The sequence below is a fragment of the Tursiops truncatus genome, chromosome 5, assembly GCF_011762595.2.
Source record: "Tursiops truncatus isolate mTurTru1 chromosome 5, mTurTru1.mat.Y, whole genome shotgun sequence".
Lineage (NCBI taxonomy): Eukaryota > Metazoa > Chordata > Mammalia > Artiodactyla > Delphinidae > Tursiops > Tursiops truncatus.
This window is the reverse complement of record NC_047038.1, coordinates 647,083-674,075: the sequence shown is the minus strand read 5'-3', so window position 1 is coordinate 674,075 and position 26,993 is coordinate 647,083. Positions and strand designations below refer to the sequence as shown.

At 58.2% G+C, this 26,993-nt stretch overlaps 1 protein-coding gene across 6 annotated transcripts in view; it reads right to left on the bottom strand.

Annotated features, from left to right (window-relative positions):
* MAEA (macrophage erythroblast attacher, E3 ubiquitin ligase) overlaps positions 1 to 26,776 on the bottom strand; it is a 34,964-nt gene extending 8,188 nt beyond the window's left edge. The window contains exons 1-7 of one of the 6 annotated variants that reach the window (XM_033856490.2): positions 26,630 to 26,776; positions 11,093 to 11,275; positions 9,026 to 9,229; positions 4,983 to 5,105; positions 4,131 to 4,244; positions 1,546 to 1,622; positions 494 to 602 (exon numbers count right to left, since the gene is read on the bottom strand). In XM_033856490.2, the coding sequence (XP_033712381.1) occupies positions 494 to 602; positions 1,546 to 1,622; positions 4,131 to 4,244; positions 4,983 to 5,105; positions 9,026 to 9,229; positions 11,093 to 11,275; positions 26,630 to 26,698 (879 nt within the window). In that variant the 5' untranslated portion in view covers positions 26,699 to 26,776. Of the gene's footprint in view, positions 1 to 493; positions 603 to 1,545; positions 1,623 to 4,130; positions 4,245 to 4,982; positions 5,106 to 9,025; positions 9,230 to 11,092; positions 11,276 to 25,688; positions 25,710 to 26,629 lie in introns of those variants that run through there. The other 5 variants (XM_033856492.2, XM_033856491.2, XM_073804743.1 and 2 more) reach the window with 5 other exon arrangements.
* Between the last annotated feature and the right edge of the window lie 217 nt (positions 26,777 to 26,993).

Sequence of the window (26,993 nt, the reverse complement as noted above, 5' to 3'; positions counted from 1 at the left end):
GCCCTGACCAGGCACTCCAGAGAGCGGTGCCCCGGGGAGGGGAAGGGAGCGGTCAGGCACTCGGAGCTGCGCTTTGCAGCTGATGTGCTTCGGGAGGTTTTCTGATATAAGCTGTTTTTGGTTTTTTGCGGTACGCAGGTCTCTCACTGCTGTGGCCTCTCCCGTTGCGGAGCACAGGCTCCGGACGCGCAGGCTCAGCGGCCATGGCTCACGGGCCCAGCGGCTCCGTGGCATGTGGGATCTTCCTGGACCGGGTCACGAACCCGTGTCCCCTGCATCGGCAGGCGGACTCTCAGCCACTGCGCCACCAGGGAAGCCCTGATATAAGTTTCTTTTACCAGCATAATGGGAACAAGACGGGAAATGTGACCCTGGGTCCCACGAACCAGGCCCAAGACGGGAAACGAACAAGTCGTGCGTGGGCCACGCTCGACTGTGGCAGTGGCTACAGACCAGACCTTACGAGCGCCCGGGGCCCCCAGGCGCACCCTACCTTGTAGGGGGAGATGTGCGTGTCCGGCGGGAATGCCAGCATGCCCATGACCTGGCGGACCTCGTCCAGCTGGCTCCCTTCGGCCTGACTGAAGTGCTTTCTCGCGTGTCTGGAAAAGGACAGCGCGGCCTGTTGAAGTCTGCGCTCCCAGCGCAGGGAAGCTGAGCTCGGCTCCACGGTAGCTGTGGGATCCTGGGCCCCGCCCCCACCCAGACAGGCGGAAAGCCTCGGTACTCAGGTACCCCCTCCTCCAGGGGACGGGGACGGGCTGCGAGGCACCAAGTACAGAATCCCACCTAGAGAACACCCAGAGGCAGTGCCTGAACGCAAACGGTACCTGCCCGAGCCCTTCCAGGTGACCCTGGGTGCCACGAACCGGGCCCAACGACATCCATGGCACCCGGATCCGACCCGCCCCGCCCCTCCTCCTGCACAGCCCCTGGGGCCCCAGAGAGGGTCCAGCCTCCCGCCTCTGCAGTGACCCCCAGAACAGCCTCACTCGCGTCCACCGATCAGACCCGGGGCGCTGAGCCCTGTCTGTGCAGGTGGAAACAGCAGGAGGGGGCGGGGACCCCTGCCGCCACGCCTGCACTCCAGCCTCCTTCCCTGAGGCTCCCCGTGGAGAGCAAAACTGGCCCCGCCCACCCTCTAACCACCACATCCTGGGCTGGGAGCCCCCCAGCCCGGCGCCCCATGCCTCCAGGAGACAGAGCTCAGGGCGCCAGGCTGAAGCTGCAGCAGCGGGAGGACCGACACAGCTGCCCAGGGCTCTCTTGCCCTGGGGACACTGTGCTCCCCGCTGCCCACAGCCTGACCTGGGACGGCCATTTGCTCCAGGGACCACGACGGGAAGAGTGCGGTGGAGGCCTGGCCCTGTCGGGGGCGCCCGTGGCCTCACCCCCGCTCAGCAATGGGAGAGAAGCAGGGCAGTGCGTCCCTGGGCAGGGCCCAGCCAGCCAGAGAAGACCTGCCAGACACCCGCCCTGCCTGCCCCAAACCAGACCGGGAGGGGACCCGAAACGCCCGCCCCGAGAGTCAGGAGGAAGGCCTACCTCACAGCATCCAGCCTCTTGTTCTGCCGGATGAGCTCAATGAACTCCTGGATCCTGAGGCTGAACTCCAGGCAGCTCTGAGGGTGAAGACAAGACAACGGGCAGCTTACACGGGGTCACCGGAGCCACGTGCCAGCTTGAGGCCACGCGCACAGCGACAGCCGCTCCGAGTCGCCAGGGAGGCAGGGCTGCCACTGAAACCGCGATCTCAATCACAGTCATGGCTTTCTGGGCCCGGCCCCTCCCAGCGCAGCCTCGGCCAAGCGTGCCCCCGAGTGCGTCCCTCGGGCCAGGCCGGGGAGGGCAGGGAGGGCCGGCAGGCGGTGCTGGGGGCGAGAAGCAGCGTGGGCCGTCGGCAGCGCAGAGGGCGGTGGGTAACCGCACAGACAAGCGGCCCAGTTCCTGTAAGTCAGCGAGCGTGCGCCCTCCTCTACCTCCAGCCTTGCCGGCCGGCAGCCCTCAGCCACACGGGGCACCTTCCACCACCAGGCGGCTCCGGAGCCGGGCAGCGTTGAGGCCTGGGCACCCGGTGGGTGGGAGGGAGGGAGCGCTGGGCGCGGACCCTCAAGGTGGGGGCCGTGAGAACTCCGAGAGAATGCTCCAGGCAGAGGGATGAGCCAGTTCAGAGGCCCGGGGCGGGGGGCCGGGGGGCCTGGGGCACTTGGCCAGGACCAGGTGAAGGAGGCAGAGGTAGCGAGAGCCAGTCAGGGGCTGGTTCCTGGAAGGGGCAGGAGCCCCAGGATTTGCCAAGGGTGCGGGGGGGGCTGGGGCTGCTGTGCCAGGAGGTGGCCGTCTCCCAAAGGCGTCACCTGGGAGGCGTAAGTCGCAAAGCTCCACGGGAGACTCTGCGGGCGGCTAATGGGGCCCCAACCAGGGGGGTTGCTTGTATGGGAGCCCAAACTAACTTTGAAATCTCGGCGATATCAATCCAATTGGGGCTAAAACCCCTGCGGTTGGGGGTAGAGGGCAAGCAGGCAAAGTGAACTTTCATGACCTAAGGTGAAAAACCTGGATTATTTTACAAGAGAAGTAATTTAGATGATCACATCTCGAACATGGTTTCCACCAGAGACAGAATACCTGGAATTAACAGAACAGGACGCAAACCTCACTGTCACTGCCACAGCGCCCAGGTCGCAAGATGGCGTGAACGGTGCTCTATGCCTGACGCTTCAACTCAGGTTTGCCAACCCCGCGACTCCCCACCCAAGCCCCGGCGTGCACACTGCATTCTGGGGAAGCGCCTGGGCCGGACCCTGGGAGGACACCCTACACAAAGCCCCCAGCCCCGCCCCAGGGACACGGGGTGAGGCCGGGCTGACTTGACCACCAGACCGTGCTGCCCAGGGCGTCCAAGGCACGGCAGAGATGCAGAGAGCCACTTACCTGGTGCCCACACATCCACCCCACAGGTGCTCAGGGAAGGCGGTCTCCCAGCCCGAGCCCCACTCCCTGCCCTCTGCACGGGGGACTAAGCCCTGGGCAGCAGTCTGTCCTGACCCCCGACTGGCTGGGGAAGGGCGCAGGCCGCCTGGGCGGTGCCGCACGAACCAGTGAAGAGGACACGCCCCCTTCAGAGGCCAGACCAGCAGGGCCGAGAGGGGGAGCATTGGGGAGAGGCCCCGCCTGCCTCCGGGGACCCGGTGACTGCTTCCGCTTGGGGCCGCCGCTGGATGTGCAGCCGAGGAGCGCCACGGGTAAACGCCGGGCCACAGCTTTACACAACTGACACGTGGAAATGCGTTGCGTTATTTACGGTGGCTCTTTGCTCTCCAGGTTAACCTTCAAACAGTCCGCTGAGAGGGAAGCAGGCGGTCACACTCCACGTGGACGGCTACGATCTGGGTGGCGTCATGTGCTGCTGGCTGAACACGCCCCGTGCTGTCTGAGAAAGGCGTGGCGTTCTCCCATTTATGACCCCTTCCGAGTTTGCAGACACGCGGCACACACGCTGCTGCCTCTGTTAGCCTGACGTGTCCAGAGACCCGGGTCAACTCCGGAGACTTTCCTTGCTGCGCCTACCCTTGGATGTATTTCTCAACTGCGGGAAACGTGGGTCTCAGAGTTTCTTTTCTCGTCTAGAATCTCATCACTGCTCTGAGGGATCCCTGGCATCTGGCACGGGCACCCCTGACCCCCCGCCCCAGCTCCCTCCCCTCCCCGGCCTGCGAGTGTGATCTAGTGCAGGAGCTCACGTGTGCCCACACATGTACGAACTGTACAGTGCCTGCGCACTGACTTGTGTTCGGACGCTATCTTGTACTGAGCACGTTCCAGTGGCATCAGGTTGTTCTCCAAGTGCGCTTCTGGACGACTACTTATGCTCCTTCAAGTTACACGGCGAGGTCACAGGAATGTACCATCCGTGGATTCGGCCCCTGCCAGCCCGCCCCTGGTAGCTGCAAGGCCCCCGCTTTGACCCGGCCCACGTGGTGTGCCCTGGCCAAGCAGCAGTGTTCTCTGGGAGGGAACAGGGCTTGTAGAAACCGCCTTTCGCGACCGGAGGCCTATTTTCCTTCTGCCCTGGTCCCCACCGAGCGCACAGCCGTGGGGGTGGAGCAGGAGAGCGGGCGCGTGTTACATACCAATTCTGGCTTTCCTTTTATGGTTTCCATACCAAGATCCTCACTCTCTTTAGGGGAGCCACTGGCCACTCTACTTTTCCGTCCCGTCTTCGCGTCGTGCTCGCTTTGGCGGCCCTGGGTGGCAGAGAGTGTCACCCTTGGCTGGTGACTATGTGCACACGACAAGCTCAACGGGGCGGGGTTAGAGGCACTCAGTTTAGAACACAGAAGACAAAGTTTTTCTGACAGAGGCAGGAAAGGTTAATACAATCAAGCATTTCTGCAAGCCCTAAGGCAAATGACACCTTTCAGTAAGGATGTTTAAATTCTGCAATTTACGTTTAAGTGCCTATTTTTAAAGCTGCTTGTGCGTCTCAAGAAAGGCTGTATTGGAGAATATCCCAGCCTGGAACTCTGCACCCTGGCAGGCGGGTACCCGCTCCCACCGGCTTCCCCACGTGTGTGTGGGCCAACCCGGCGCCAACCCCCCCCCCCCCCCCGCAGCGGCCACGCGCAGCGCAAGCCCGGTCAACACCTCGTGCTCAGAACTTCTGGCCAAACCATAATGCAGAGGGGGTGCACTTTTCTGGGATTTTACCTAAAACCCAAACGCCACCCCCAATAAAACCCCAAAACCCATACCAAACCCAATAATCCTCCACTATGAATCAGAACCCCAGAACTCTGAACCAACAGGTGAAAGCACTTCGGCTCTACTGCAGGTGGCGAAGCTGCCTCCCCACCCTGCAAGCTCTGCCCAGGCGCGCCCTGCCCCCTCCAAGAACCCTGTCAGGTGCAGCCCCGCCCCTCCAGGAGCCCCGCCCAGGCGCAGCCCCGCCCCCAGGAGCCCCGCCCAGGCGCAGCCCCGCACACCTTCATCTTGCGCAGCCGGGACTTGTTGTCGTGGCACCAGGCGAGGCAGGTGGCTGTTTCTCGCCTCTCCAGGGACTCCTCCACCTCTTTGGCTGTCAGGAACATCTCGATGTTCACTAAGTCCTGCAGGGAAGGAAGTACTGGCTCAGAGCAGGGGACCCCGGACCCGCCGAAGGCCGGCCCGACAGTCTCATCTTATAGGAGCACCCCCGCCCCCTGCCGGGGCAGCCCCTCCGCGGGCCAGGTCTGCACAGCAGGCAGGCCTGCGCCCCAGTTAGATGCTGGCTCCCAGGCCCCCTGAGAGCCCAGGCCCTGCCAGAACCTGGGGCCCTGAAGGGCAGAGGTGTGCCCCCTCGCCTCTCAGGGCAGCCGCGGAGGCCCCAGCAGCTCACACTCTCATTTTCTGTGTTTTGCTCTGCAGATTGGTTTAAAGTTTAGATTTCTGAGAAGGGGCAGCGGGGTGGTTAGGGGCTGCAACTCTGCCCTCCGCCGTCTGCTCCCCTCTCTCCGTCCCCGAGGCCTGGCACTCTGGGAGGGCAGGCCAAGTGCAGCTGCATCTGCGGGGCAGGAGGATCCCAGCAGGGCCAGGGACCCGCAGGAACGAAGCCACCAACTCAAGTGCACACCTGCTGCAGTCAAGGGGGCTCTGTGTGGTGCCGGGAAGAGCAAGGCCCCCAGCAAGAGGTTGGGTTACAGCCAGCGAGAAGGACCTCCCTGGTCGCACACGGCAAGGTGATGAATGCTCAGACATCACAAAAGGAGGGGGGTCATTAGAAGAAAACGAAAATTTCAAAAGGTAAATTTCTCTTCCATCTGGAACAGACTCGAGCAGAAAACGTTAGTGAAGGTCGTTTTCTCAGTTACCAGGTGGAACACCCAACCCAAACATCCCTGGAACCCCGTGTCTCCAGGGTCCCCGCTCAGGCCTCATGGGCTGTTGGGCACTGCAGAGCACAGGACAAGAGAGCTTTCTCGCCCACACTCTCTCGACCAAGGTCTGCCACGGCAAAGCAAGCCAGGAGCTCGCCACCGAACTTCCGTACCCAGGCACCAGGCCATGTCAAGCTCCCTGTGGGAGCTGTGCTGCAAAAGGACACAGGGTCCTACTGGTGGATGCAGCGTTAAGGTGCAAGCTTTTAAGTAAGAGACACCTTTTTTTTTTTTTTTTGCGGTGCGCGGGCCCCTCACTGCTGTGGCCTCTCCCGTTGCGGAGCACAGGCTCCGGACGCGCAGGCTCAGCGGCCATGGCTCACGGGCCCAGCCGCTCCGCGGCACGCGGGACCCTCCCAGACCGGGGCACGAACCCACGCCCCCTGCATCGGCAGGTGGACTCTCAACCACTGCGCCATCAGGGAAGCCCCAGAGACACCTATTCTATTTCAAGAGAAAGTCACTGAATGCATATAGCTATTGATGCTGCAGTGAAAACCAGGCACTTACAGCAAAATTAACAAGAAGAAATAATCGAGTACAGTTACCCATGGACCAGCTAGCTCCTGAAGCATCTCCTGCGGAACCAAATGGGTCAAGGGCAGAAGAGCAGCTGACCAGAGGGCCCGGGGTGTGCTCCTGTTGTGTGTGTGTGGGGGGGGGAACACTGGAGATGCCCTGTCAGCTTTCCAGCTCCTGCATGGCCGCTCCAGACAGCGGGCAGGTCAGGGTGGCCACACAAGGGCAGCTCTACCCACGTCCTCAGTAGGGACGGCGGCTGGGCCCGCAAGAGGCACCCCCAACCTCCCCGTCCTGACCGACGATTACAGAACAGGACCCAGTCAGACAGGGCTGGGAGTGTGGCGGGCCGAGCGCCACGGCCGCTGCTCCTCCCGGCTGCTACCTGGCGTTGCCCTCCCGAGGGGAGCTCTGATGACGAGGTACCCCGTGGCTGCCGCAACCAGGACTCACTAATCCAGTTCTCTGCTCACCGCCCTCACTGCAGAGGTGGGCTTTCTCATGTCGCTTCCTTGGCCATTTCTCCACTGTCTTCTTTCTCCTGAACCCTTCCCACTGGGCAAGGCCAGGCGCCCAGACGACATTCTAGTCTTTCTTCTCTCCCATTTCCCACCTTTTCCAGTTCTGCTCTAAATTCCAAGAGGTGGCCTCTCCTGCCTGCACCCCCCCCGGCATCCCGGGTCTTTCCAGGTCTTTCCTTTCCTGCTGACGGTCCTCTGACATCCTTGGACCCTCAGTTACGGGAGCCACAGTGAAGATGTTAAACCAGCCGGCGGGAGGCGGGCCAGAGCGAGCGCCAACCACAGTCCGCTCCCGGGAGGCGCAAGCATGGAAGCTCCTAACACAGGGACCACAGTGGACTCCACCGGGCGTTCCTCCCTTCTTGGCCGTCTGCGTAGCCCGCACTCCCCCTCTTCGTGGTGTCTTTTGATGAAAAGAAGTCCTTGACATTAAGGAGCCCCAGCTGCAGCCTCTTCCTGGGAGGCCTCGCCCAACCCCAAGGCCAAGAGGATGTCCTCCTGCATCTGCTTCTGAAAGAGACTTGGCTTTCCGCGCCCTGTGTGAAGCTGGGGGCTCCTGTGGAAACCCCCTTCCAGGACTGTCTCCTCGACGAGGTGCACGCCGATCTCCTGGGGCTGCGCCCTTCTGCTGAGGACCACCAGCCCCTCCCCCGCCGCCCTCCCGTCCCTCTTGGCACTTCTGCAGACACGTCACCTTCAGCAAATCTCGTCTGACTTCGTGCTTCTCCCCTCTACAAGGTACACGTTTGGGGGCCAGGAGGCGTGGGGAGCTCGTGCCTCACCAACCACCGCAGGTGTGCGTGGCCACGCCCTCGCAGGTGTGCGGGGGGGAGGGGGCGCGGGAGTGAAGCCTGACGCCCACCGCAGATGGACAGGCTGTGCCAGGAATGTGAGGCTAGGAGAGCCCGTCGGTCAGAAGCTGGCCGTGCTGGGCAGCGGAGGGAGGGGTGAGGAGAGCAGGCACCAGGGACCACTGGGCACCGAGCTGAGACTTGTGGCCCTGCCGCCCACAGCAGGAGCCTGGGCACGCGGCACATGCAGCTCCGGGGAGCCGCCCGGGACTGGGGTGCAAGGGTGAGGAGCCTCCCGTCCCCAGCCCCACTGCACGAGTGTGTCAGCCACGTCGAAGGAAAGGCCTAGGGCTGGAACTAGACAGGGACATGGACACAGCAGGAAGTGGGGCCAGGGCGCACAGTGAGGACCTGCGGATGCCGGTGTGGGGGTGACAGCACGATGCTGTCAGGGACCCGAGGCCACCTGCCGGGACAGGGGGCAGGGTCTCATGCTGGGGTTTCGAGCAGCTAGGGCTGAGCCCCTCGACCCAGGGTGGGAGCCACACACACACGGGTGGCGTTTGAGCCATGCCAGGGGATGGGACTGGCGGGGGGGGCAGGTAGGCCCCAGGCGGCCAGCAGCGCTCAGACTGAGAACTTGAGAGTGAGGAGGGGCGGAACCAGGGGGTCCCGAGCATGTGGCAGAGGAGCAGGCTGAGACGGGACCCCACGTGGAGACGAGGGAGACACTGCCGTCCACACGGATTCTGCCGCCAGAGGCTCTGGTCGACACAGGACGTGGACAGGGTCGGCTGGCCACGCACTCTGGTCTGAGCAGCCCGAGCAACTGTTCCTTGCCCCCCCGCCCCCCCAGTGAAGGCTGCCCTCGGGACACCAGGGTACCACTGCCCCCAGCCACACAGCCCCAAAGGCCAGAGAAAGGTGCGGGCCGACCTGCAGAGGCCCTCCGCCACCGGCCAGCAGCCTAGGGTATCGAGTACTTCCACACCTGCACCCCCGGGGTCAGCACACACGGACAGATGGAAAGCGTGCCTGACCCAGAGAAAGGCGTCACCCCAGGGGGACAGTCACGGGACGCGCCTGGCGGCAGGAAAGCGGGCAGCGGTGCGGGGAGGGATCCCTGTCCACACTCCAGCTCCTCGGAACACGTGCCAACCATGCGGCAGGTGCGACGCACCCCTAGAGCCGTCGCGGGCGGGAGGGGACCGCCCGGCTCAGGACGCGCGAGCGGCCGAGAGCAGCCTCCACGAAGGGCTGGGAGGCCGCGGCCCGCGCCCACCTCGATGCCGCTCTGGCGCGCCAGCTTCACAGCCGTGCTGTAGTAGCCGCAGCGCAGCAGGTGCTCCACCATCATGCGGTCCATGCGCTTCCTCTTCCACACGCTGGCCGCTGCCGGCTGGTCGCTGCTGTGCTCCTTGAGGTGCTCGATCCTGCGCTTGCAGAGCTTGGCGCTCTCACCCTCCGCCTGGATGGACTCCACCGCCTGTGACACGCGAGCAGAGGGGGCACTCAGGATGGGTGGAGACCGGGCACGCCACCCCCATCGCCGAGGACCGGGAGGCAAGGAGGTCAGAGGGGAGCTGGGGCCCAGGGCCACAGACAGCAAGAGTGTGCGGGGCTGCTGCCACCGAGCGGACGGCAGGGTCTGTCCACCTCCTCAGGGATGTGACCGCTTTACATACGCTGGGGCTATGCTGCCAGAGGCGTAGAGCTTAAACTTTGTCATAGCTTCCTGGTTAATGAAACTACTTGTCATTATAACACGACTTTCTATCTTTTATAATACTTTCCCTTAAAGGCAATTTTGCTCAAAATTAAGACAGCCAGGTGGAAGTGCCCTACGCCTGCGCGTCACATGGCAGCCACTGTCAACCATCTGAAGTGTAGCTCGTGCAACCCCAGCAGGGAATTCTTGATTTTATTCCATTTAAATGTTAGTGGGCACAGGTGGCTGGTGGCTACGCACTGGACAGCAGGTCCAGAATTCTGGTCGGCCCTTGTTTCCCTCCAGCACATTCCACCAAGGTTTGGCTTCCGACTGGCATCAAGAAGTCAGCTGTCAGGATACTTGCTGCTCCTTGACAAGCGGATTTTCCTCCACCTGCTTTGAAGATTTTTCTGTCTCTCTTTTCTTCAGTCTCACTGTGGAAGTCCTAGTTACGTTTACTTGTATTTAACCTGTTTAGGTCTCCGCGTCATTCTCCCGCCCGCCTCTCCTGGACTCTGGCCCACTGCACAGTCCCTGCTCTGTTCCCTAATCTCTCACCCTCTCATGCACTCTCATCTCTTCATCCCTGTGCTGTATTCTAGGTAATTTCCTCAGACCCACCTTCCAGCTCACTAACTCTCTCTTCAGCTTGGTCTGATTGTTAAGTGTTAAAATGTTTGTTGTAAGCAAACATTTGAGTTTTTCATTTGCTACTTTTCACTTCTTGTATTTTTACTTGGTTCTTTTTAACTTTAAATGACATACTTTCTACTCCCTGCAGATATTTTCAAGCTATTTTTTCATTCTTTAAGCACAGTAAAGTATGGTACTTGATAGTTTCTGTACCCGAAGTCTGTGCAGATCTCTTTTTCTATTCCTGCTGTGTTGCAGTCGTGGTGTCTTGTGTACCTGTCCTGGTTACTGTAGTTGAACCATCTGATGCTCAGATGGAAGGCATCCTCCACTCAAGAGAACTGCATTTACTCTACCTGGAGCCTGGAGGCAGCACCTGCTGGGACCACTCAGACCAGGCTGAAGGAGGGGGTGGGCGGCAGTGCTTCTCCCAGCAAGTTCACTTCTGGGCACCCTCACCTGAGGTGTAGTGCTGCTGGGTCCTGCCATCAGGCCCCCAACTCTAAGGGCCCTGAGTCACTGGCCAGTGAGGCCCTTGCTGGGGGCTCTCTCTAGGCAGCAGGGGTCCCTCGCCTTCTAGCCCCCCTGACCCCCTGCTCTCCAATTCTGGCAAATAAAATGTTTTCAAATATCTTATCTCACTTTTTAGGGCTTATCAGTGGGCATACCTACCATTCCCAGAAACAGGATACCCTATGTGCTGTTCTGAGGTGAAATTGTGAAAAAAATAAATCAATCTACTACCCATCCTGGCCTCCCCGACCTGGGCTCCCTGGGACATCTGGAGTCAGGATAACCTGGCCCTACAGGAACAGGAATGTGGGTCGGGAAGCCGGCCTTACAGCTGACAGACTCCAGAGCGCGGACAGCAGGGGAGGGGGGCCCCTCCACCGCAGCTCCCCCAGGAGGCGGCCCCTTCTCAGGACAACTGGGTGAAGGGTGCGCCTGTGGGGTGCGCGCAGCCTGGGGGCAGGGCAGGCAGCATGGCCCGGAAGCAGCACTGACCTTCCTCTTGAGCACACTGAGCTTCTCCACCACACCATCCAGGAGGCTGACCACAGAGTCCACGGCTGGACAGCTGCTCAGGGTCTTCTCTAGCTCAGCCACTACCATGGTGACGTGGCTTGTCTCCCGGTCAATGTTCTTCTGTGCGGCACGGAAGCGCTTGTTCAGTGTTTCGTAGGGCACCTGCAGAAGACAGAAGGCCACTAACTCCACACGGTCGGCGGGTGGGCACCACCCATCGTCCACGCAGGATGTGCGGGCCTCCTTCGTGGCACTTTTTGAGGCAAGAGGCTTCGGCTTCTCATTCTCTAAAAATGTATCTCCTCTAAAACCTGCCCAAGCCCCACAAAAGGCCCGTGTGAGTGAGGGTCTCCTGTGCTCCTAGACAAGGACACAAAGGCTGAGATGCACCCTGACCCACATCTAAGATGTAGTGCAGCCTCCACTCTTCCCAGAAACCTCCACAAGCCAGGAGACAGAAAGATCACCAAGTTCATCTAGAATAACACAGCTAAGGAAATGAGCAAAAAGGAGAGAAGTACTGGGGGCTTTAATCGATGGACATGAAAGCCCACGATGTGCAGCAGAGATGCCGATGAGCCTGGCGGGCACCGGGCTGAGGCCGGACAGAAATCAGCACCTCAGGTGCACCTCAGGGTTAGGAAGGTGACGGCATCAGCACCCATGGGAGATCATAGGCACACATTTAACTGATCTCAACGAGAGGACGCCCATTCCCCTGAGTTATTAAAAACCACCCATTCCGTCCAGAGCATGGGAAGATAGAAAACCCACGAAGCACCACTGAGAAGTCTGGAGAACTGCTGCTCACACACTCGTCGGCCCCCAGGGTCATCACAGCGCAGCAGGCAGGGTCCAGCACCGCACCCCGGGGACCCCTAGGGAAACCCACCGAAGACAGGGACTCCCTGCCAGCACTCCCTGCTCACACGGCAGGTCTCCATGGGATTCTGCGACGGCTGCCGCAAACCGCCCCTGTGAGCGCTTCGTCTTCAGGCCCGCCCAGCAGGGAAGCACCCACTCCCGGGGCACTGCTGGCTCCACCGACACTTGCTAGGCACCAGCCGTGTGCCAGGTACTGTGCCTGGCAGGGAGGAGACCCAGGCCTGGCTCAGAGCCTGGGCTTCCCAGCAGCAGAGACCCTGGGGTGATGGCAGAGCCAGGCTCCAGCCACGGAAGGACCACCACAGCAGGACTCTTGGCCGGAGACCCAGCAAGGCCAGCACCGTCCTTGCCCTCAGCTAGCACTCCCATTCGGCAGTGCATAAACATGCCTATCCACACCTTGGGTTCCGCCAGTAGTCTGAGGGGCAGAATGCCACGAGCTGAGCCCCATCTGCCACGTGTGACGGGGTGGGCTCGGCACCGGGTGGCCACCCCGCTGGGACTCGGGCTCGCTGATGACTGCTGTGGGTGGCTATCAAAGCACAACCGAGCTACGAGGCCAAGCCCAGCAGGACACGGGACACGGCCTCACACGGACGTTCGGGGCCACCTGCTGCTGGTGGGCAGCGTGGGTCCCCCTGCATGGGCCACCGGACTGGGCTCTGTGGTCCACCCCCCACACCGGCCGCATCCTCTGGACTCAGTACTTCCTGTAAGAAAAAACGGAGGGGCTCCTTCGGTGTCCACTTGGTCAGAAAGTGACCACTGCGTACAGCACCCAACACGGTGCCAGGCTCGCGGCAGACAGCAAACCGCATGTGGTGAAGGATCCCCTCCAGCTCCTGTGGAGGGTGTGTCCTGCCACAGGCTGGGATTCTGGAGGGTGGAGGCACGACCCAGCCTTCAACCACCACCCGTGGTCTCCACGACCAGGACTGGGGGGGTTGGGTCTCTGCAATGGGAGCGGCACGTAGAGCAACCCCAAGATTGTGTGACGCCGGCACCGGAGAAGATGCCCCAGGGTCCTCAGCTGCCTTCGGTTTGCCCCCCAACGCCACCGTCCTGACCCGACGACCCCCCCAGGCAGCCTCCATGGCGCGCAGACAGGGAGAGACGCCCGCGGGGGGCTGAGGTCAGGGCTGGTGGGGTCACTGATGACTGCACACGCCCTTCCAGGCTGCTTGTTAAACCCAAGTGAGCGCAGGCGTTAATGTTACTGCTTGAAAAAGTGAGCACTCAGTTCCAGAACGACTGGGAAGTGGGTCACCGGCTGTGCCCTCAGGACCAGGGGCCAGGAGCGGAGGCAGCCTGCCCGGGTCCCGCAGGCCGTCTGCGTGAACACACTGTGTATTTGGAATCTGAGCTGGACCGATGCATTCATAAAAGAAAACAGAGTGGAATTACTAGAAAACAAGTTGAACAAATCCCACGATGCACAATGAACAAAGCTCCTAAGGTGTTTTTTATTATCGCATCCAGACGTTACAATTCTCTTCCAATAAATATAATCAAAACCACCATGACACAGGAGAAAAGAGTCACGTGCCTGCACAGGCACGGGGGCGACCACGGGCCAGAGAGCCTGCACGGGCCGCGCACACACCGGTACACCCGTGCGCGTCACCGAGGCAGGGGGATTCCAAAGAAAGCTCCGTGGGCTGGGATCCGACTTTCAACTCTTATCCAGAAAAGCAGCCAGCGACGCTCTCACATTCATCCGCAGCCCATCGTCAGGATCCAGTCCCAACAATTTACACTGTAAGGTAACAGTCAAGCTTACCTATTTCTCTTCTGAGGCAAGAAGCCGACTCAGGGTCTGGCATACGTCCACTGTGCGGGAATGGAACCATGGCACAGTCCGGCCGGTGGTGGGGGTGGTGGCAGCGAGGGTGCCACCCCCGCACGTGGCCCACACCCCGCCCCACCCAAGCTCCTGACGGCTCCGGACACTCCCGTCCCCCAGAGGCCTCCCCTGCGCCTGCACCAGCCCCACGCCTCTCCTGGCCCTGGCCATCCTCCCACGCCCCAGGCCACCGGCCCACATGCTCGGGGGCCACGCGCTCTGCAGGGCTGAGCTTTCGGGTCCCACCCTCTGCTGCCCATGCGCCCCTGTGAGCTCGGCCACCCACCCCCTGCACGAGCACCTGGAATCAACGTCCCTCCTGGGGACACCGGGCCGCCCAGGCCTTGCCTCTCCCGCCTTTCCCCAACTGTCCCCTGCTGTTCTGTCACCAACAGCTCCACAGGTTCCTTCCCAAGGGGCTTTTGCCAAAAGAAGGGGTGGAATTTCAGAAATGCTGAAGACTCTAAACCATGCCAAAGTATCACTGAGAACGAGGCACAATTGCGATGCCTGCAGATAGGCAAGGCTCCACACCCCTCAGCAGCCAAGCCCCTTCTGGGAGGAAAACTACTGAGACGGTCCTCGGTGAGACAACAAAACCACAGGGACATGAGGAGTGCAGTGAGGTGGGGAAGCGACAAGGAGCCAGACCGAGAGAAAAGCTCCGTGTTCCCCAATACACTCCTAAAGCACAGGCAATGAAAGCAAGGGTAACAAAGGGGACTACATTAGACTTTAAGACGTCTGAAAGCAAAGGAAACAATCGTCAGAGCGCAACGGCAAACCGGGAACGGGAAGAGATGTTTGCAGACCACACGCCTGGTAAGGGTTACTATCCAGGCTTCATAAGGAACCCCGACAGCTCCACGACGGAGAGACAAATAACCCAACTGAGAACTGGGCCACAGACTTGAACTGACATTTCTCCGAAGAAGAGACGCGGCCCCGACACGTGTGGGGAGGCGCTCAGCACCACTAACACTCGGGGAAACGCCAGTCACAACCACAAGGAGAGCAGCACACACCTCGGGACGCTCCCAGCGGGAACAGGGAGCAGCCGTGCTGGGGGGTGCCGGCCCCTACTCTGGGACTCCACCTCCAGGACCGGAAGGAACAGTGTGTGCTGTGGGGCGTTCTGTCAGAGTGGCCCGAGCTGACTTAAGAGAGTCCTAGAGATCTGAGCGCGATACAGCACTGCTAGACACTTAGAAATGATGGAGCTGGTTCATTTGTTTTTTACCTGGATAAAAAAATATCCTGAATGATTTTGGTAACATACGGGCAATGGTGCCTGATTCAAAGCACTGGTCCAGGAAGGCATGGAGACCAAGGAGGGTGGGCGACCTGGGGGGTGGACCCACGTGCATGGTCCGTGTGGCCAACCAAAGAGACAGGGCAATTCAGGGCAGAGAAGACCGGCTGTCTCCGCAACAGAGGTGCCGGGACTGGACCCCACGTGGGAAAAGGACAAACCTCAACCTGTGCCTCATAAAATCTGTACAAGATTCTCTTGAAATGGACCACAGACCTAAACATAAAAGCTGAAACTGTAAAAATCCTCGACGTAAACATAGGAGAAAATCTTCACAACCTTGAAATAGGCGAAGATTTCTTGCAGGTATACAGAATGCACTAACTGTAAAAGAGGAATCAGTAAATTAGCCTTTATCAAAACTAAAACTTTCGCCCTTTGAAAGATAATTAAGGTAAGCTGCACCACTTTTTTTTTTTTAAACCACCCCCCCCCTGCTTTTTGTAATTTATTTTTGGCTGCGTTGGGTCTTCGTTTCTTGCATGTGGGCTTTCTCTAGTTGCAGCGAGCGGGGGCTACTCTTCGTGGCGGTGCGCAGGCTTCTCACTGCAGTGGCTTCTCTTGTTGCGGAGCACGGGCTCTAGGCACATGGGCTTCAGTAGCTGTGGCTTGCAGGCTCTGGAGTGCAGGCTCAGTAGTTGTGGCACACAAGCTTAGTTGCTCCGTGGCATGTGGGATCTTCCCGGACCAGGGCTCGAACCCGTGTCCCCTGCATTGACAGGCAGATTCTTAACCACTGTGCCACCAGGGAAGTCCCCCTGCATCACTTTTTATTTTACCAATTTCTAATTGAGATATAATTCAGATACTATAAAATTCACCCTTTTAATTCAAGTATACAACTTAGTGGTGTTTAGTATAATCACAGGCTGTGCAACCATCAGCATCATCTACTTCCAGAACATTTTCATCACCCCAAAAAGAAACCCGCTGCCTACAGAAGCACTCCCCAGAGCCGGGCAACCAGCCACTGACCTACTGTCTACCTGAATGGACCTGCCTATGCTGGACATTTCATCTCAACGGAATCATACACTCTGTGGCCTTCTGTGTCTGGCTTTTTCTTTAATTTAGCGTAATGTTTCCAAGCCTCGTCCATGATGCAGCATGCACTTCATTCCTTTTTATGGCTGAATAGTATTCCATTATGCGAATGCCACACTTGTGTGTGCACTCATAAGCTGATGGGCATTTTAGTCGCTTCCACTTTGGAGCTGTTATGAATACAAGGCTATAAATTCCTGCACAGGTTTTTGTATGGGCGCGTTTTCACTTCTCCTGGGTAGATTATCTAGGAGTGGAACTGCTAGGTCATATGGTAACTCTGTGTAGCTTTTTGAAGAACTACCAGACTGCTTTCCACTGTGGCTGCACCATTTTACATTCCTCAGAGTCTATCAGGATTTTAGTCTCTCCACACCCTCATCCAACACTCGTTACTGTCCATCTTTCTGATTACAGTCATTCCCATGGGTATAAAGCAGTGCCTCATCATGGTTTCGTTATTTCACCAATGATGAATATGTCGTGCATCTCCTCTTATGCTCATTAGCCATTTGTATCTCTTCTTCAGAGGCGTCTCCTCAAACCATTTGCTCGTTTTTACATCGGGTTATTTGTCTTTATATTATTGAACTGTAAGAGTTCTTTACATATTCTGGATACTAGATCCTTATCAAAAATGATCTGCAGGGCTTCCCTGGTGGCGCAGCGGTTCAGAGTCCGCCTGCCGATGCAGGGGACACGGGTTCGTGCCCCGGTCCGGGAAGATCCCACATGCCGCAGAGCGGCTGGGCCCGTGAGCCATGGCCGCTGAGCCTGCGCGTCCGGAGCCTGTGCTCCGCAACGGGAGAGGCCACAACAGCGAGAGGCCCGCATAACGCCAAAAAAAAAAAAAAAGATCTGCAAATATTTTCTCTCTGTTCTGTGAGTAGTCCTTTCACTTTCTTAACAGAATACCTTTGAAACACAAGCTTCTTCCCTTTAATGAAATCCAATTTATCAGTGTTATTGTAAATAAAACTCTTTTCTTCATTTCCCTTTTCACTGTTCATTTCTAGGATACAGAAATACGAATTATTTCTATTATATAAACTGATCTTGTATCCTGCAACCTTGCTGAACCAGATTATTCGTTCTAACAGGTTTGTGTGTGTGTTGTGTACGTGTGTATTCCTTAGGACTTTGCATACACAAGATGATTTCATCTGCAAATTGAGTTTACTTACTCCTTTCCAATTTGAATGCCTGCTATTTATTTTTCTTGCCCAACTGCCCCAATTGGAACCTCCAGGACAATGCTGAATGGAAATGGGGAGTGGACATCCTTGTCTTTTTGCTGATCTTAGGGGAAAGGTTTGGTGTTTCACCACTAAGCATGATGTCGGCTGTGGTTTTCTCAGAGATGCCCTTTATCAGGTAGAGGAAGTTCTCTCCTATTCCTGGCTCGTTGAGTGTTTTTATCATGAAAGGGTGATGGATTTTGTCAAGTGTTTTCTCTGCGTCTACTGAGGTGATCGTGGGTTTTGTCCTTTATACTCTTAGTATGGCATTGCGTTGACTTTTACATGTTGGGCCAACCTTGCATTCCTGGGGTAAAGCCCACTTAGTCACGGTACATAATCCTTTTCATACGTTGTCAGATCCAGTTCGCTGGCACGCTGCTGCGGATTTGAGCGCCTACATCCATCCGTAAGGACTGGTGTGTAGTTTTCTTGTGGTATTGTCTGTCTGGTTTTGGTATCAGGGTAAAACTGACCTCACAGAACAAGCTGGGAAACTTCCTTCCGCGTCCATTTTCTGGCTGTTTGTGAGGCAGCAATGTTAACTCTTTTTAAAACATTTAATAGAATTCACCAGTGAAGCCATCATGTCCTGGGGTTTTTCTTTATGGGAAGTTGTTTTTTTTTTAATCTTTTTACATGGTATAGGCTATTCAGCCATCATTTTTACAAAAGGGTGATTTTATGCGGTTCAACTCAACACATTCTTCCTTCTACATATTTTCTGTTTGTATTCCTCACCCAACACTCAACAAGGAAGAGGGCATTGGAGCTTTCTCATCAATTTGAACCAGGTTTTTATGGTTCACATTTGGCGGATTTTTTTAAGGTTTGTTACTTGCTTTTAAATTCTGGTTTTATCTTATCTGGTTATACCAAAAAATTAAATTTGTATTAGTCAAATCTACTTAATGTTTCCTTGGTAATTTGTTTCACTACAGCTTTTAAGATCATAGAATTTCTCCATTTAATTAGTTGAATGTTAAATTATATTTCCTCCAGTACCTCTTTCCCCTTCAGTGACTCGCAAAAAGTAATCCTTCCTGTTTTCATAACTGAAGCAGAATCCGGCAAACACCCTCATCGAGACCCGTATGAAACACCTGTACTCTCATCCAGCTCCACAGCAGCCCTCCCACACCGCGCCACTTGCTTTGGTACGTGTTTCTTCAAACCTTCTCCAGTGTTTGCTGTGGGTTTTCTCACAGTACTTGCTGACAAAGAGATGCACCTTAGTTTGTTCTCATAATGTGTTCAGCCATTTTTACCAGCACAGGAAGGAAGTATTTCCCCAATGGCAGGAGGCCTTTTATCTTTCACAATTAAGAAACCTCAGAAGAGGTTTCTAAATATTTATCACAAAGCTAACAACATCCTGTAAAGTGTTGCACTGAGCCCTGAATGGCAGCAGACAGCCCTGCCTGGCCTGGAGAGCTGTGCCTCGTGTTCCGGCGTGTGGCACGGAAGTCTCACGAATCACACGCGCTCCTGGGCTGACCTCCCCGGGCACAGCACACACCTGAGGGAGGCTCACGAAGGGCAGGAGTGCTTCAAACCCCCTCTTTCAAATAGGCTTCTTGAAAACTGACATGTTGCTGGCCCACCTCTAGGGGGATGTGATGAGATGGACTTTTCACTCCGTGAAGTGCTGACAAAGCTGGAGGCGGGAAGGGCACCGTCAGCACCTCCATATTCTCCCTCCTGGGGGCAGGGTCCTCTCATCCGCGACTGCTGGTTACTCACAGGCATCTTTTCATGCCACTGGTCCACCCCAGCAAGGGCAGCACGGGTAAAACAGAACACGCTGCAAGTGCTGAGTCAGCCGGCGTGCACACAAGGCAGCCTGGCGCCAGCCCTGCACGTGAGCGTCTCCAGGCCCGGGGCGGCTCAATGACCAAACACGACACACAGAGCCCGAGCAGGCACCGGTGCCGACTGTATGCATACACCAGGGGAACACTGGCTCACCTTTTCCATACAACATATAACCAAAGCCAGCAACTTTGCAACAAGGCTGTTACTTTCGCAGTTTCATAGCAGACCCTGGCGTCCAGCAGAGACACCCTTCTTGGAGCTTCCCTCATGATAAAGAAGAAAGGTCTGATCAAGCACACAGAGAAGTCAGATGGTATCTTTCCAGCTACTGTTAGCATCTTCAAACAGAAACCCAGCACCCTCTGCTGCTGCCAGCCACGGCGCCTCCACTGGCGCCCACTGCTGGTGTGCTGCAGTCACCCGAACGCTTTACTCTTCCTGGCATTTTCCCAGGAGATGTTCTACTGGTTATTGCTGGGATGCAGAAAAGTGAGGACTTCTGTCTGCTTTTCATGTACCCAGTTACTGTGCTGACCTTTCTAATTAACTGCAGTCATTTTCTGGTTAGTTTGCTTGTGTTTCTGGGTACATAAACATATTCTGTCTCATTCGTTCTAACAGTTACATTTACTTGTTTCAATCTTACTTCTTTGGATAGAATTGCCAAAATAATATTTAATAATTCATCTGTTATTTGAAGAGTTATTTCTTCTACGCCCTCCAAAGAGCTTATAATCCCAGTGGTTAGAAACAAAGAAGCAAAACACAGTTAAGTCAAATGGCAGCGGCAGCTAAGGAGAAGAACAGAGCAGAAGAGGGGATGGTGGGACTCCCAGTCTCAATAAGGTGCTCGCACTGAGAAGGTGATACCTGAGCAGAGACGGGGGAAGGTGAGGGAATAAGCCAGACTGACATCTGGGGGAAAGGATTCTGGACAAAGTAAACAAGAGCAAAGACTCTGAGGCCCCCCATGCTGGCACATCCTGTAGCAGCGGGGAGGCCACTGTGGCTCAGTGTCCAAAGGAGTGGAGGTGGGGGAGGAGGTGGCGGGGAGGAGGGAGAGGCGAGGAGGTGGGGGAGGGGGAGGAGGACGACGTCGGGGAGGAGGTCGGGGGTGAGGGGGAGAGGTGAGGAGGGGGGGGAGGAGGACGATGTGGGGGAGGAGGTCGTGGGGAGGAGGTGGGGGGGAGGGGAGAGGTGAGGAGGTGGGGGAGGAGGACGACCTGGGGAGGAGGTCGTGGGGAGGAGGGGAGGGAGGTCGGGGAGAAGGTCGAGGGGGAGGACGTGGGGAGGAGGGGAAGGGGGAGGCGAGGAGGAGGGGGAGGGGAGGAGGACGACGTGGGGGAGGAGGAAGAGGGGGCCAAGTCATGTGGCCCCGGAGGGCCACTCTAACAACCTTGGACTTTACCCCGAGTAAGACGGGAGGCTGCCAGGAAGAAGCACGGGCAGTGCTGGGGACAGCTGGGGGCTCCTTCAACAACCCGGAGAGGGCCTGGTTTAGGCCACGGTGGCAGAGTGAAAAGGATGTGAGGACAGGCTGGATGTGAGCTCTGAGAACGGAGGGGTCGAGGCTGGCTCCAAGGTTCCAGCGTGAGCCAAACGGGATGGGAGCGCTGTCCGCCACTGAGACCAGGAAGACGGGGGAGCGGGTTGGCGGAGGAGTTGGGTAAGACAACGAGTTCAGACTTCCACATGCTGAGACACCTTACAGACCCAAGAGGGGACGTCTGACAGGCTCCCGGGTCCAAGGCTCTGGGGCTGGCGAGGGGATCCAGCTGGGAGTCATCGGTACACACGGGGGTCCTCAAACAAGGTCACCAAGTCAGCGAGCAGTCCCAACAAGGAGGATGAGGGGCGGCTGTGAGCCTGGGAGGAGCCAGGCGTGCGTGGTGTCACGGGAGCCGCCTGGGGCCCTACGCCGGGAAGGAAGGGCAGCCTGTGGCACACGTGGTGAGAGGTGGGGGCGAGCACCAGACGCTGTCAGGGGCTCAGGCAGCCCCATGGGGTCACCTGGAGACCCTGGCCAGAAGCCTGCCAGGGATTGCTGGGGCAAAACCAGCCCGGAGGCCGCTCGTGAGACCGGGAGGTGGCCATCTCGAAGGGGGTGCCGGAGGGTGCTGTCCAGCTGTCACCTAGAAGGTCACGGCATGCACACCGTGAGTGGACAGAGGGGCAGGGCGCAGACACTCCTCCCCGGCAGCTGAGCCCTGAAGGAAGGAGAGAGGGGTGCGGGCCGGGGTGGGGGGGTGAGAAAAGAAACTCCGAAGGCTGCCACACCCGGAATGCCGCTCGTGGACAAGAGTGAGATGTGAATGTTTACGGGATTTCTGCCCAGACAGAAGAGATGCTCGCTCGGCCAACAGCTACCGCCGGTGCCCCCCACGGGCCAGGAGCTCTTCCAGGCGCTGGGAGGGCAACAACCGCCCCGACACGGCCCCTCACTGAGGACCAGCGTCCCAAGGGGGCATCTGACAGAAAAAGCGCCAGAGGGTGACCGAAGCCAGAAAGAAAACCCCAGGGTGAGGGCCAGAGCGCAGGGGCCGCAGGGCCGGATCCGGCTCAGGGCGGTGGCCTGGGGCCACGTGGGCAACGACACGTCGGCAGTGCCCTGCCTAGCCGGCTGGTGGAGCGCTAGGAGGCCGGCTCCCATGTGCAGAGACCTGGGAGGGACACAGGATGGGGCGGGGAGCCGGGGGAGGTCTGGCTCAGATGGGGCAGGGCACGGGGGCCGCTGTCATGATGGGAAAGGGGACAAGGCCAGGCCCCAGGGGCTGCGTGTGGTGGCAGGGGAAGGCTGGCTCTGTGGACAGTGAGACCATCGACCCAGCTGGGGGTTTTCTCCCCTCGGCCACATTCTGCGCGATAGTCCAGTTATCAAACTACTCAGCAATATTTAGTTGTTAACTATTGGTTAGTAGTGATTGAAACAGTGAATAATTCTGGTTTTCAAAAGGTTGTAAAAAACGTACACCTGAAAATAACCAACTGTTACCCCGGTGGAAACTGCTTGGCCAGGTTCAGGTCAGCATCAAACATCCCACCTCAGCCTGCCCGAGGCCTTTTCCCGGCCGTCTTCCCACCCCGCCCCCCGGACCGTGTCGCCAGCCAGGCACTCAGTGGCCCCTGCCCCCTTTGCAGGGCTCTGGGGACGTCCGAGCTGCCTTGCTGCAGTGGGACCGTGAGCCTTCCGTGTCAGGGTTGCCAAGACTTAAACTCAACCCACATGGCTCCTCCCCGAAACACGCCTCCCCGGCCACCCCCAAACAAGTGCGCTGAAACCCTGTGTCCCTCGTTTAATGCCTCCTGCCACCAAGCGTGTGACCAGGACGGGGCCTCACCCGTCTCTCGGGGACCCCCTCTCCAGGGTTTGTTCCGAGAGTTCCAAGAGCGCAGATGTCACGTGCTCAGTGATCATGGTGGTTACAGACCCGGCGGAAGCCAGGGGCCCGAGGCGTGTGTGGTGGCCACACGGCTCCCCCACCAGCTCTGCCACCACCTGCCCAGGGCTGAGGGTCAGCGCTGGCTCCAACAGCCCACCTCTTACAGAGAAATGGAGATTAGAAAGCCCTTTCCTCTCCAGACTTGAAATCTGCTTAAAACACTAACCATACTTAAAAACACAAGCAGCGAGCAGGGACCCCTCACGTCAACCCACGTCTCTCCGGGAGGGCCCGGCACGGAGGACGCAAGGACAGGACATGCCACCAGGTCGCCTTTGTTTGGTCAAACGTCCCTCCAGCGACAGTGAGAGAGAGGGGAGCGCGAAGCCAGGAGGACGCGCGGCACACACTTCAGAGAGGGGCACGCAGCGGAGCTCTGGGTGTGCAGGGCTCTGGAAGCCAAGGCCACGTGCGGGCTCTTTCAGCTGAGAACAAGCACTGCCCTGAAGGTGTGACGAGGCTGCAGCCTGAGAAGAAGGCAATCATGACGCAAGCAGCTGCGGACCAGAGACGGCCAGCGTCTGAGGGAGGGACTGGCTCACTCGGGAAATCACAAAACCTAAAGTAGAAAGAGGTTAGGCCCCAGCCATGGCCACCACCTGGGACACAGCATAATCAGATACTTGTCTCAAAAGTCCAAACACTTTATGCTACCAGCGTCTCTCAAATTTGAGAACACGTGATTCCCCCAAGCCAGGCTGAGGCCAAGTTTGTAAAACCGCACTGAAAGTTATAACTTTAGCATGTAACTGGCGCACAAACTTTCTACAAGTACAAAGCCAGGATTTGAAATTGCAGGGCAGTACTTGGTCAACAACACTGTCACCACATTAAAAGCAGCAGATTTTTTCAAAGACACAGGAGAATCTGCCTCCAGGCCCAGCTGGGAGCAACGGCCACACTCCCAGCCTGTCACATGTGGCGAGGAGGGGACGGCTGGGAGAGGGGCTGGGGAGCCAGGATGAGGCTCCAGGTGAGCCCAGAGATGGGTCCAGGTGAGCTCAAGGGGAGGAATCAGGGTCCAAAGCAGGTTTCCAGCGACGATGCCAGGTCCCTCCCCTGGGCTGAGCGAACTCCCACCTGACCTGGACAGTGACAAAGAAGGCCTCTAAAATATGATTTTCCTTCAGCTATCCAAATGAAAAAACAGAAATAAAAACTCCAAAAACGAATGGGATAACTAGCAAAGTCATTTGGAGAATAAACACAAATTGCTTTTATACTCAGAAAAAACTTCTAAAAACATAATTAGAACAGGGTTTCCAGTTGACGAGGGTGGATCACGCACTCGAGCTTCCATTTCTCCTTCCCTGAGGCCTGAGGGGCACGGCCCACAACCCCACACACTGCAGGGAAAGGTGCCAGCCAGGGCCAGAGCACCAGGTGCCCGGACACGCCCGCTGCAGTAAGAACAAGTTCCCCACAGCAAGGTGCAGACCAGTGGTTCTCATGGGGACCACCTGCGCCCCCAGCCCAGGACAAGCGGCAAAGCTAGAGGCACCCAGAGGCGTGCTCCCGCCACCAAGACGCATCCATACGTCCACAGGCCCCAGGGGGAGCAGGGGCTCCGGGGGAGAGGGCCCGGGTCAGGGCGAGCCGGGAGCCGCCACCAAGGGCCGCTCCACCCTCTGGCCACTCTGCCAGGAGAGAAGAGCAGAAGAGCTTACCAGCCCTGAGGCTATGACGAGGCTGCCCAGCCCTCCAACAGGGAGGAGTCCCCATCCTGTGTGAAGGGGACTTGCCGGCTGCACGCTCGTCCCTGCTACCCTGCAGGAGGAGCTGCCTTCAGACTAGAGAAGCACAACCTATGCCTTCCAGAATGCCCACCCTCAGCCCTCACCCCCTGCCCCCCTGCCCTGTCCCCCTGCGCCCCCTGCCTCTTGACTCTCTCCAGACCATGAACAGCACAGCTCCCGAGCCAACAGCTCTTCCCATGTTCCTGGTGAAACTTCCTCATTATCCAGTAGAAATTACCCCTGATAAAAATGTTAACTCAGCAGTGACACACATGTCAAGAGAACAGAGGAATTATCCTGTGGGATCTAAATAATCTGTCAGGGAAAACGGAGATAGTACCTTGCAAAAATTCTACTTTTGAAAATCATTCCAGAAAAGAAGTAAAATTTCTTTATTTGGCAAGCTCACTTGAAATGATACTATAATATTTCTTGGGACTTCCCTGGTGGTGCAATGGTTAAGAATCCGCCTGCCAATGCAGGGGACACGGGTTCGAGCCCTGGTCCGGGAAGATCCCACATGCCGCGGAGCAACTAAGTCCATGAGCCACAACTACTGAGCCCGCGTGCCTGGAGCCCGTGCTCTGCAACGAGAGAAGCCACCGCAATAAAGAGTAGCCCCCACTCGCCGCAACTAGAGAAAGCCCACGCGCAGCAACGAAGACCCAATGCAGCCAAAAAACGAAAACAAAATCCTTTACCTCTAGAAGTATCTGCCTAACTACATTAATCAAAGCCTGTCTGATAAGTCTGCAACTCAGACTCCGTTCACGGTTATGAAACGCGAGAGCACGACTCGGAGGAGGGATCCTGCCTGTCCGGTGTTCCCCACATTCACCACCACAGTTTTCATCCCTGAACCTTCTTGTCTGTCCGTCAAGCGGCAGGCCCGGCAGGGGCTGAGGGAGACCAAAGCTCACAGTCAGCGGTTCCCACTCACACCCCTTTGTTTTGGTCGGTGCCTCGGGCAGCAGAGAATCGTGGCCTATGAGCCGCAGGGTCTCGGGGAGTGGAGTGTCAGAACAGCACGCCCTACACCTGCGGTCCAGCAAACAGGCATCTGGCTCAGGCCGGCAGCGCTTCCCTTCCTTCCCTTCAGCTACCTTCCCACAGCCAGAGCCCTCTCTTCACCCTGAGCCGACCCAGGCGCCAGGAGTAAACAACCTCAGAGGCGTTGAGGACCCTCCCGAGGTCTCCCAGGAAGTGAACGCAGAGCTCACAGCAACCTGGCCACACCGCACCCCCCCTCTGTCACCACTGACGTGGACAGGGATGCTGGGTCCTCCGGGAGGAGAGATGCGACGTGGCCCCCGGGAAAGGAATTCAGACGCACGTAGGATCGGCCGCAGCTCTCCTGGGAATGTTATAACCTTGAGCGTTGAAGGAATTTACTCCCAGGTGCTTCGCCGTAGTCAATCACCATCGAATCCTCTACTAACTAGGGAAGAACTAGCACCGACCCCTCTCCCGGGAACACCGATTTCATCCCAGCGTTAAGTCGACTTGCCTCAGCGACCATCCAAGGTCACCCAACTGGCGACCGAGTGGCAAGGGCTGTATTTCAGGTTTGGTGACGCCCTGCAAATGGGTTCCCATTGGGTCGTGAGGTCTCTCCTCACAGGTTCCCTAATTAGAGGCTGGAAGCCATCCATCAACACCGTCTGACACGAGCTTCCGGGAGGATAGCTGGACACCAACCGCCCTTCACGGTGGGCACTCTGGCTGGGCGCCCGCGACCCCACAGCCCTGAGACCCCAGCCTCCAAAGTCGCCAGCCTGTCTACGACCAGGACTGTCGCTGATGCAGTTCACGGTATTATAGGACGAAGGGGCCACAATCGGGCTCCGGAGGGAGAAGCGGGGCGCCAGGCAGACGCGCTCCCCGCCCTGTCACGAAGGCAGGAGGGAGCATGGATGGCCAGACGCCACACCCGCCCGGCCCTCAGGTCCCCTGCCCCCGGGGAGCCCGGCCGCCAGCCCAGGACCCCAGAGAGACGGGCCCCCAGCCCCTGGGGAGCCAGGCCCCCAGAGTCCGGCCCCCGGGGAGCCCAGCCCCCAGATCCCCGGCCCCGGGGAAGTCCGGCCCCCAGACCCCCGGCCTCCGCCCGGCGCCCCATGCCGCCCTCCGGCCTTCGCCCCGCCCCTCCCCCTCCCCTCAGAGGCCGCCCGGCCAGGCGCGGGCGCCCCCCGGCCGCAGACCCCACCTTGAGGGTCGGATACTCCTGCACCTTCAGGGTCATGGAGAGCTGAGCCGCGGACTCTTGCACCGCCATCTTGGACCGGCCAAAACATTAGCGGGCGGAGCGGAAGCGCGGCGCGCGGCACGCCGGGTAGTGACGTCGCGGGGCGGGGCGGGCCGATGCCTGCACCAATCACGCCCGCCCCCGCCCCGTGGCGGAGGATGGGCGCCGAGAGGCGTCCACTCCACCCAATCATCGCCGGCCTTTCTCTCGTTCAGCCAATCAGAGGGAAGCATGGCTGGGCGTGGTCTCTCCTTGAACTTGGGGCGGGGCGGGGCGGGGCGGGGCGGCTTCTCTCCACCCGTCGCTCGCTTGCTGCCCCAGCCCC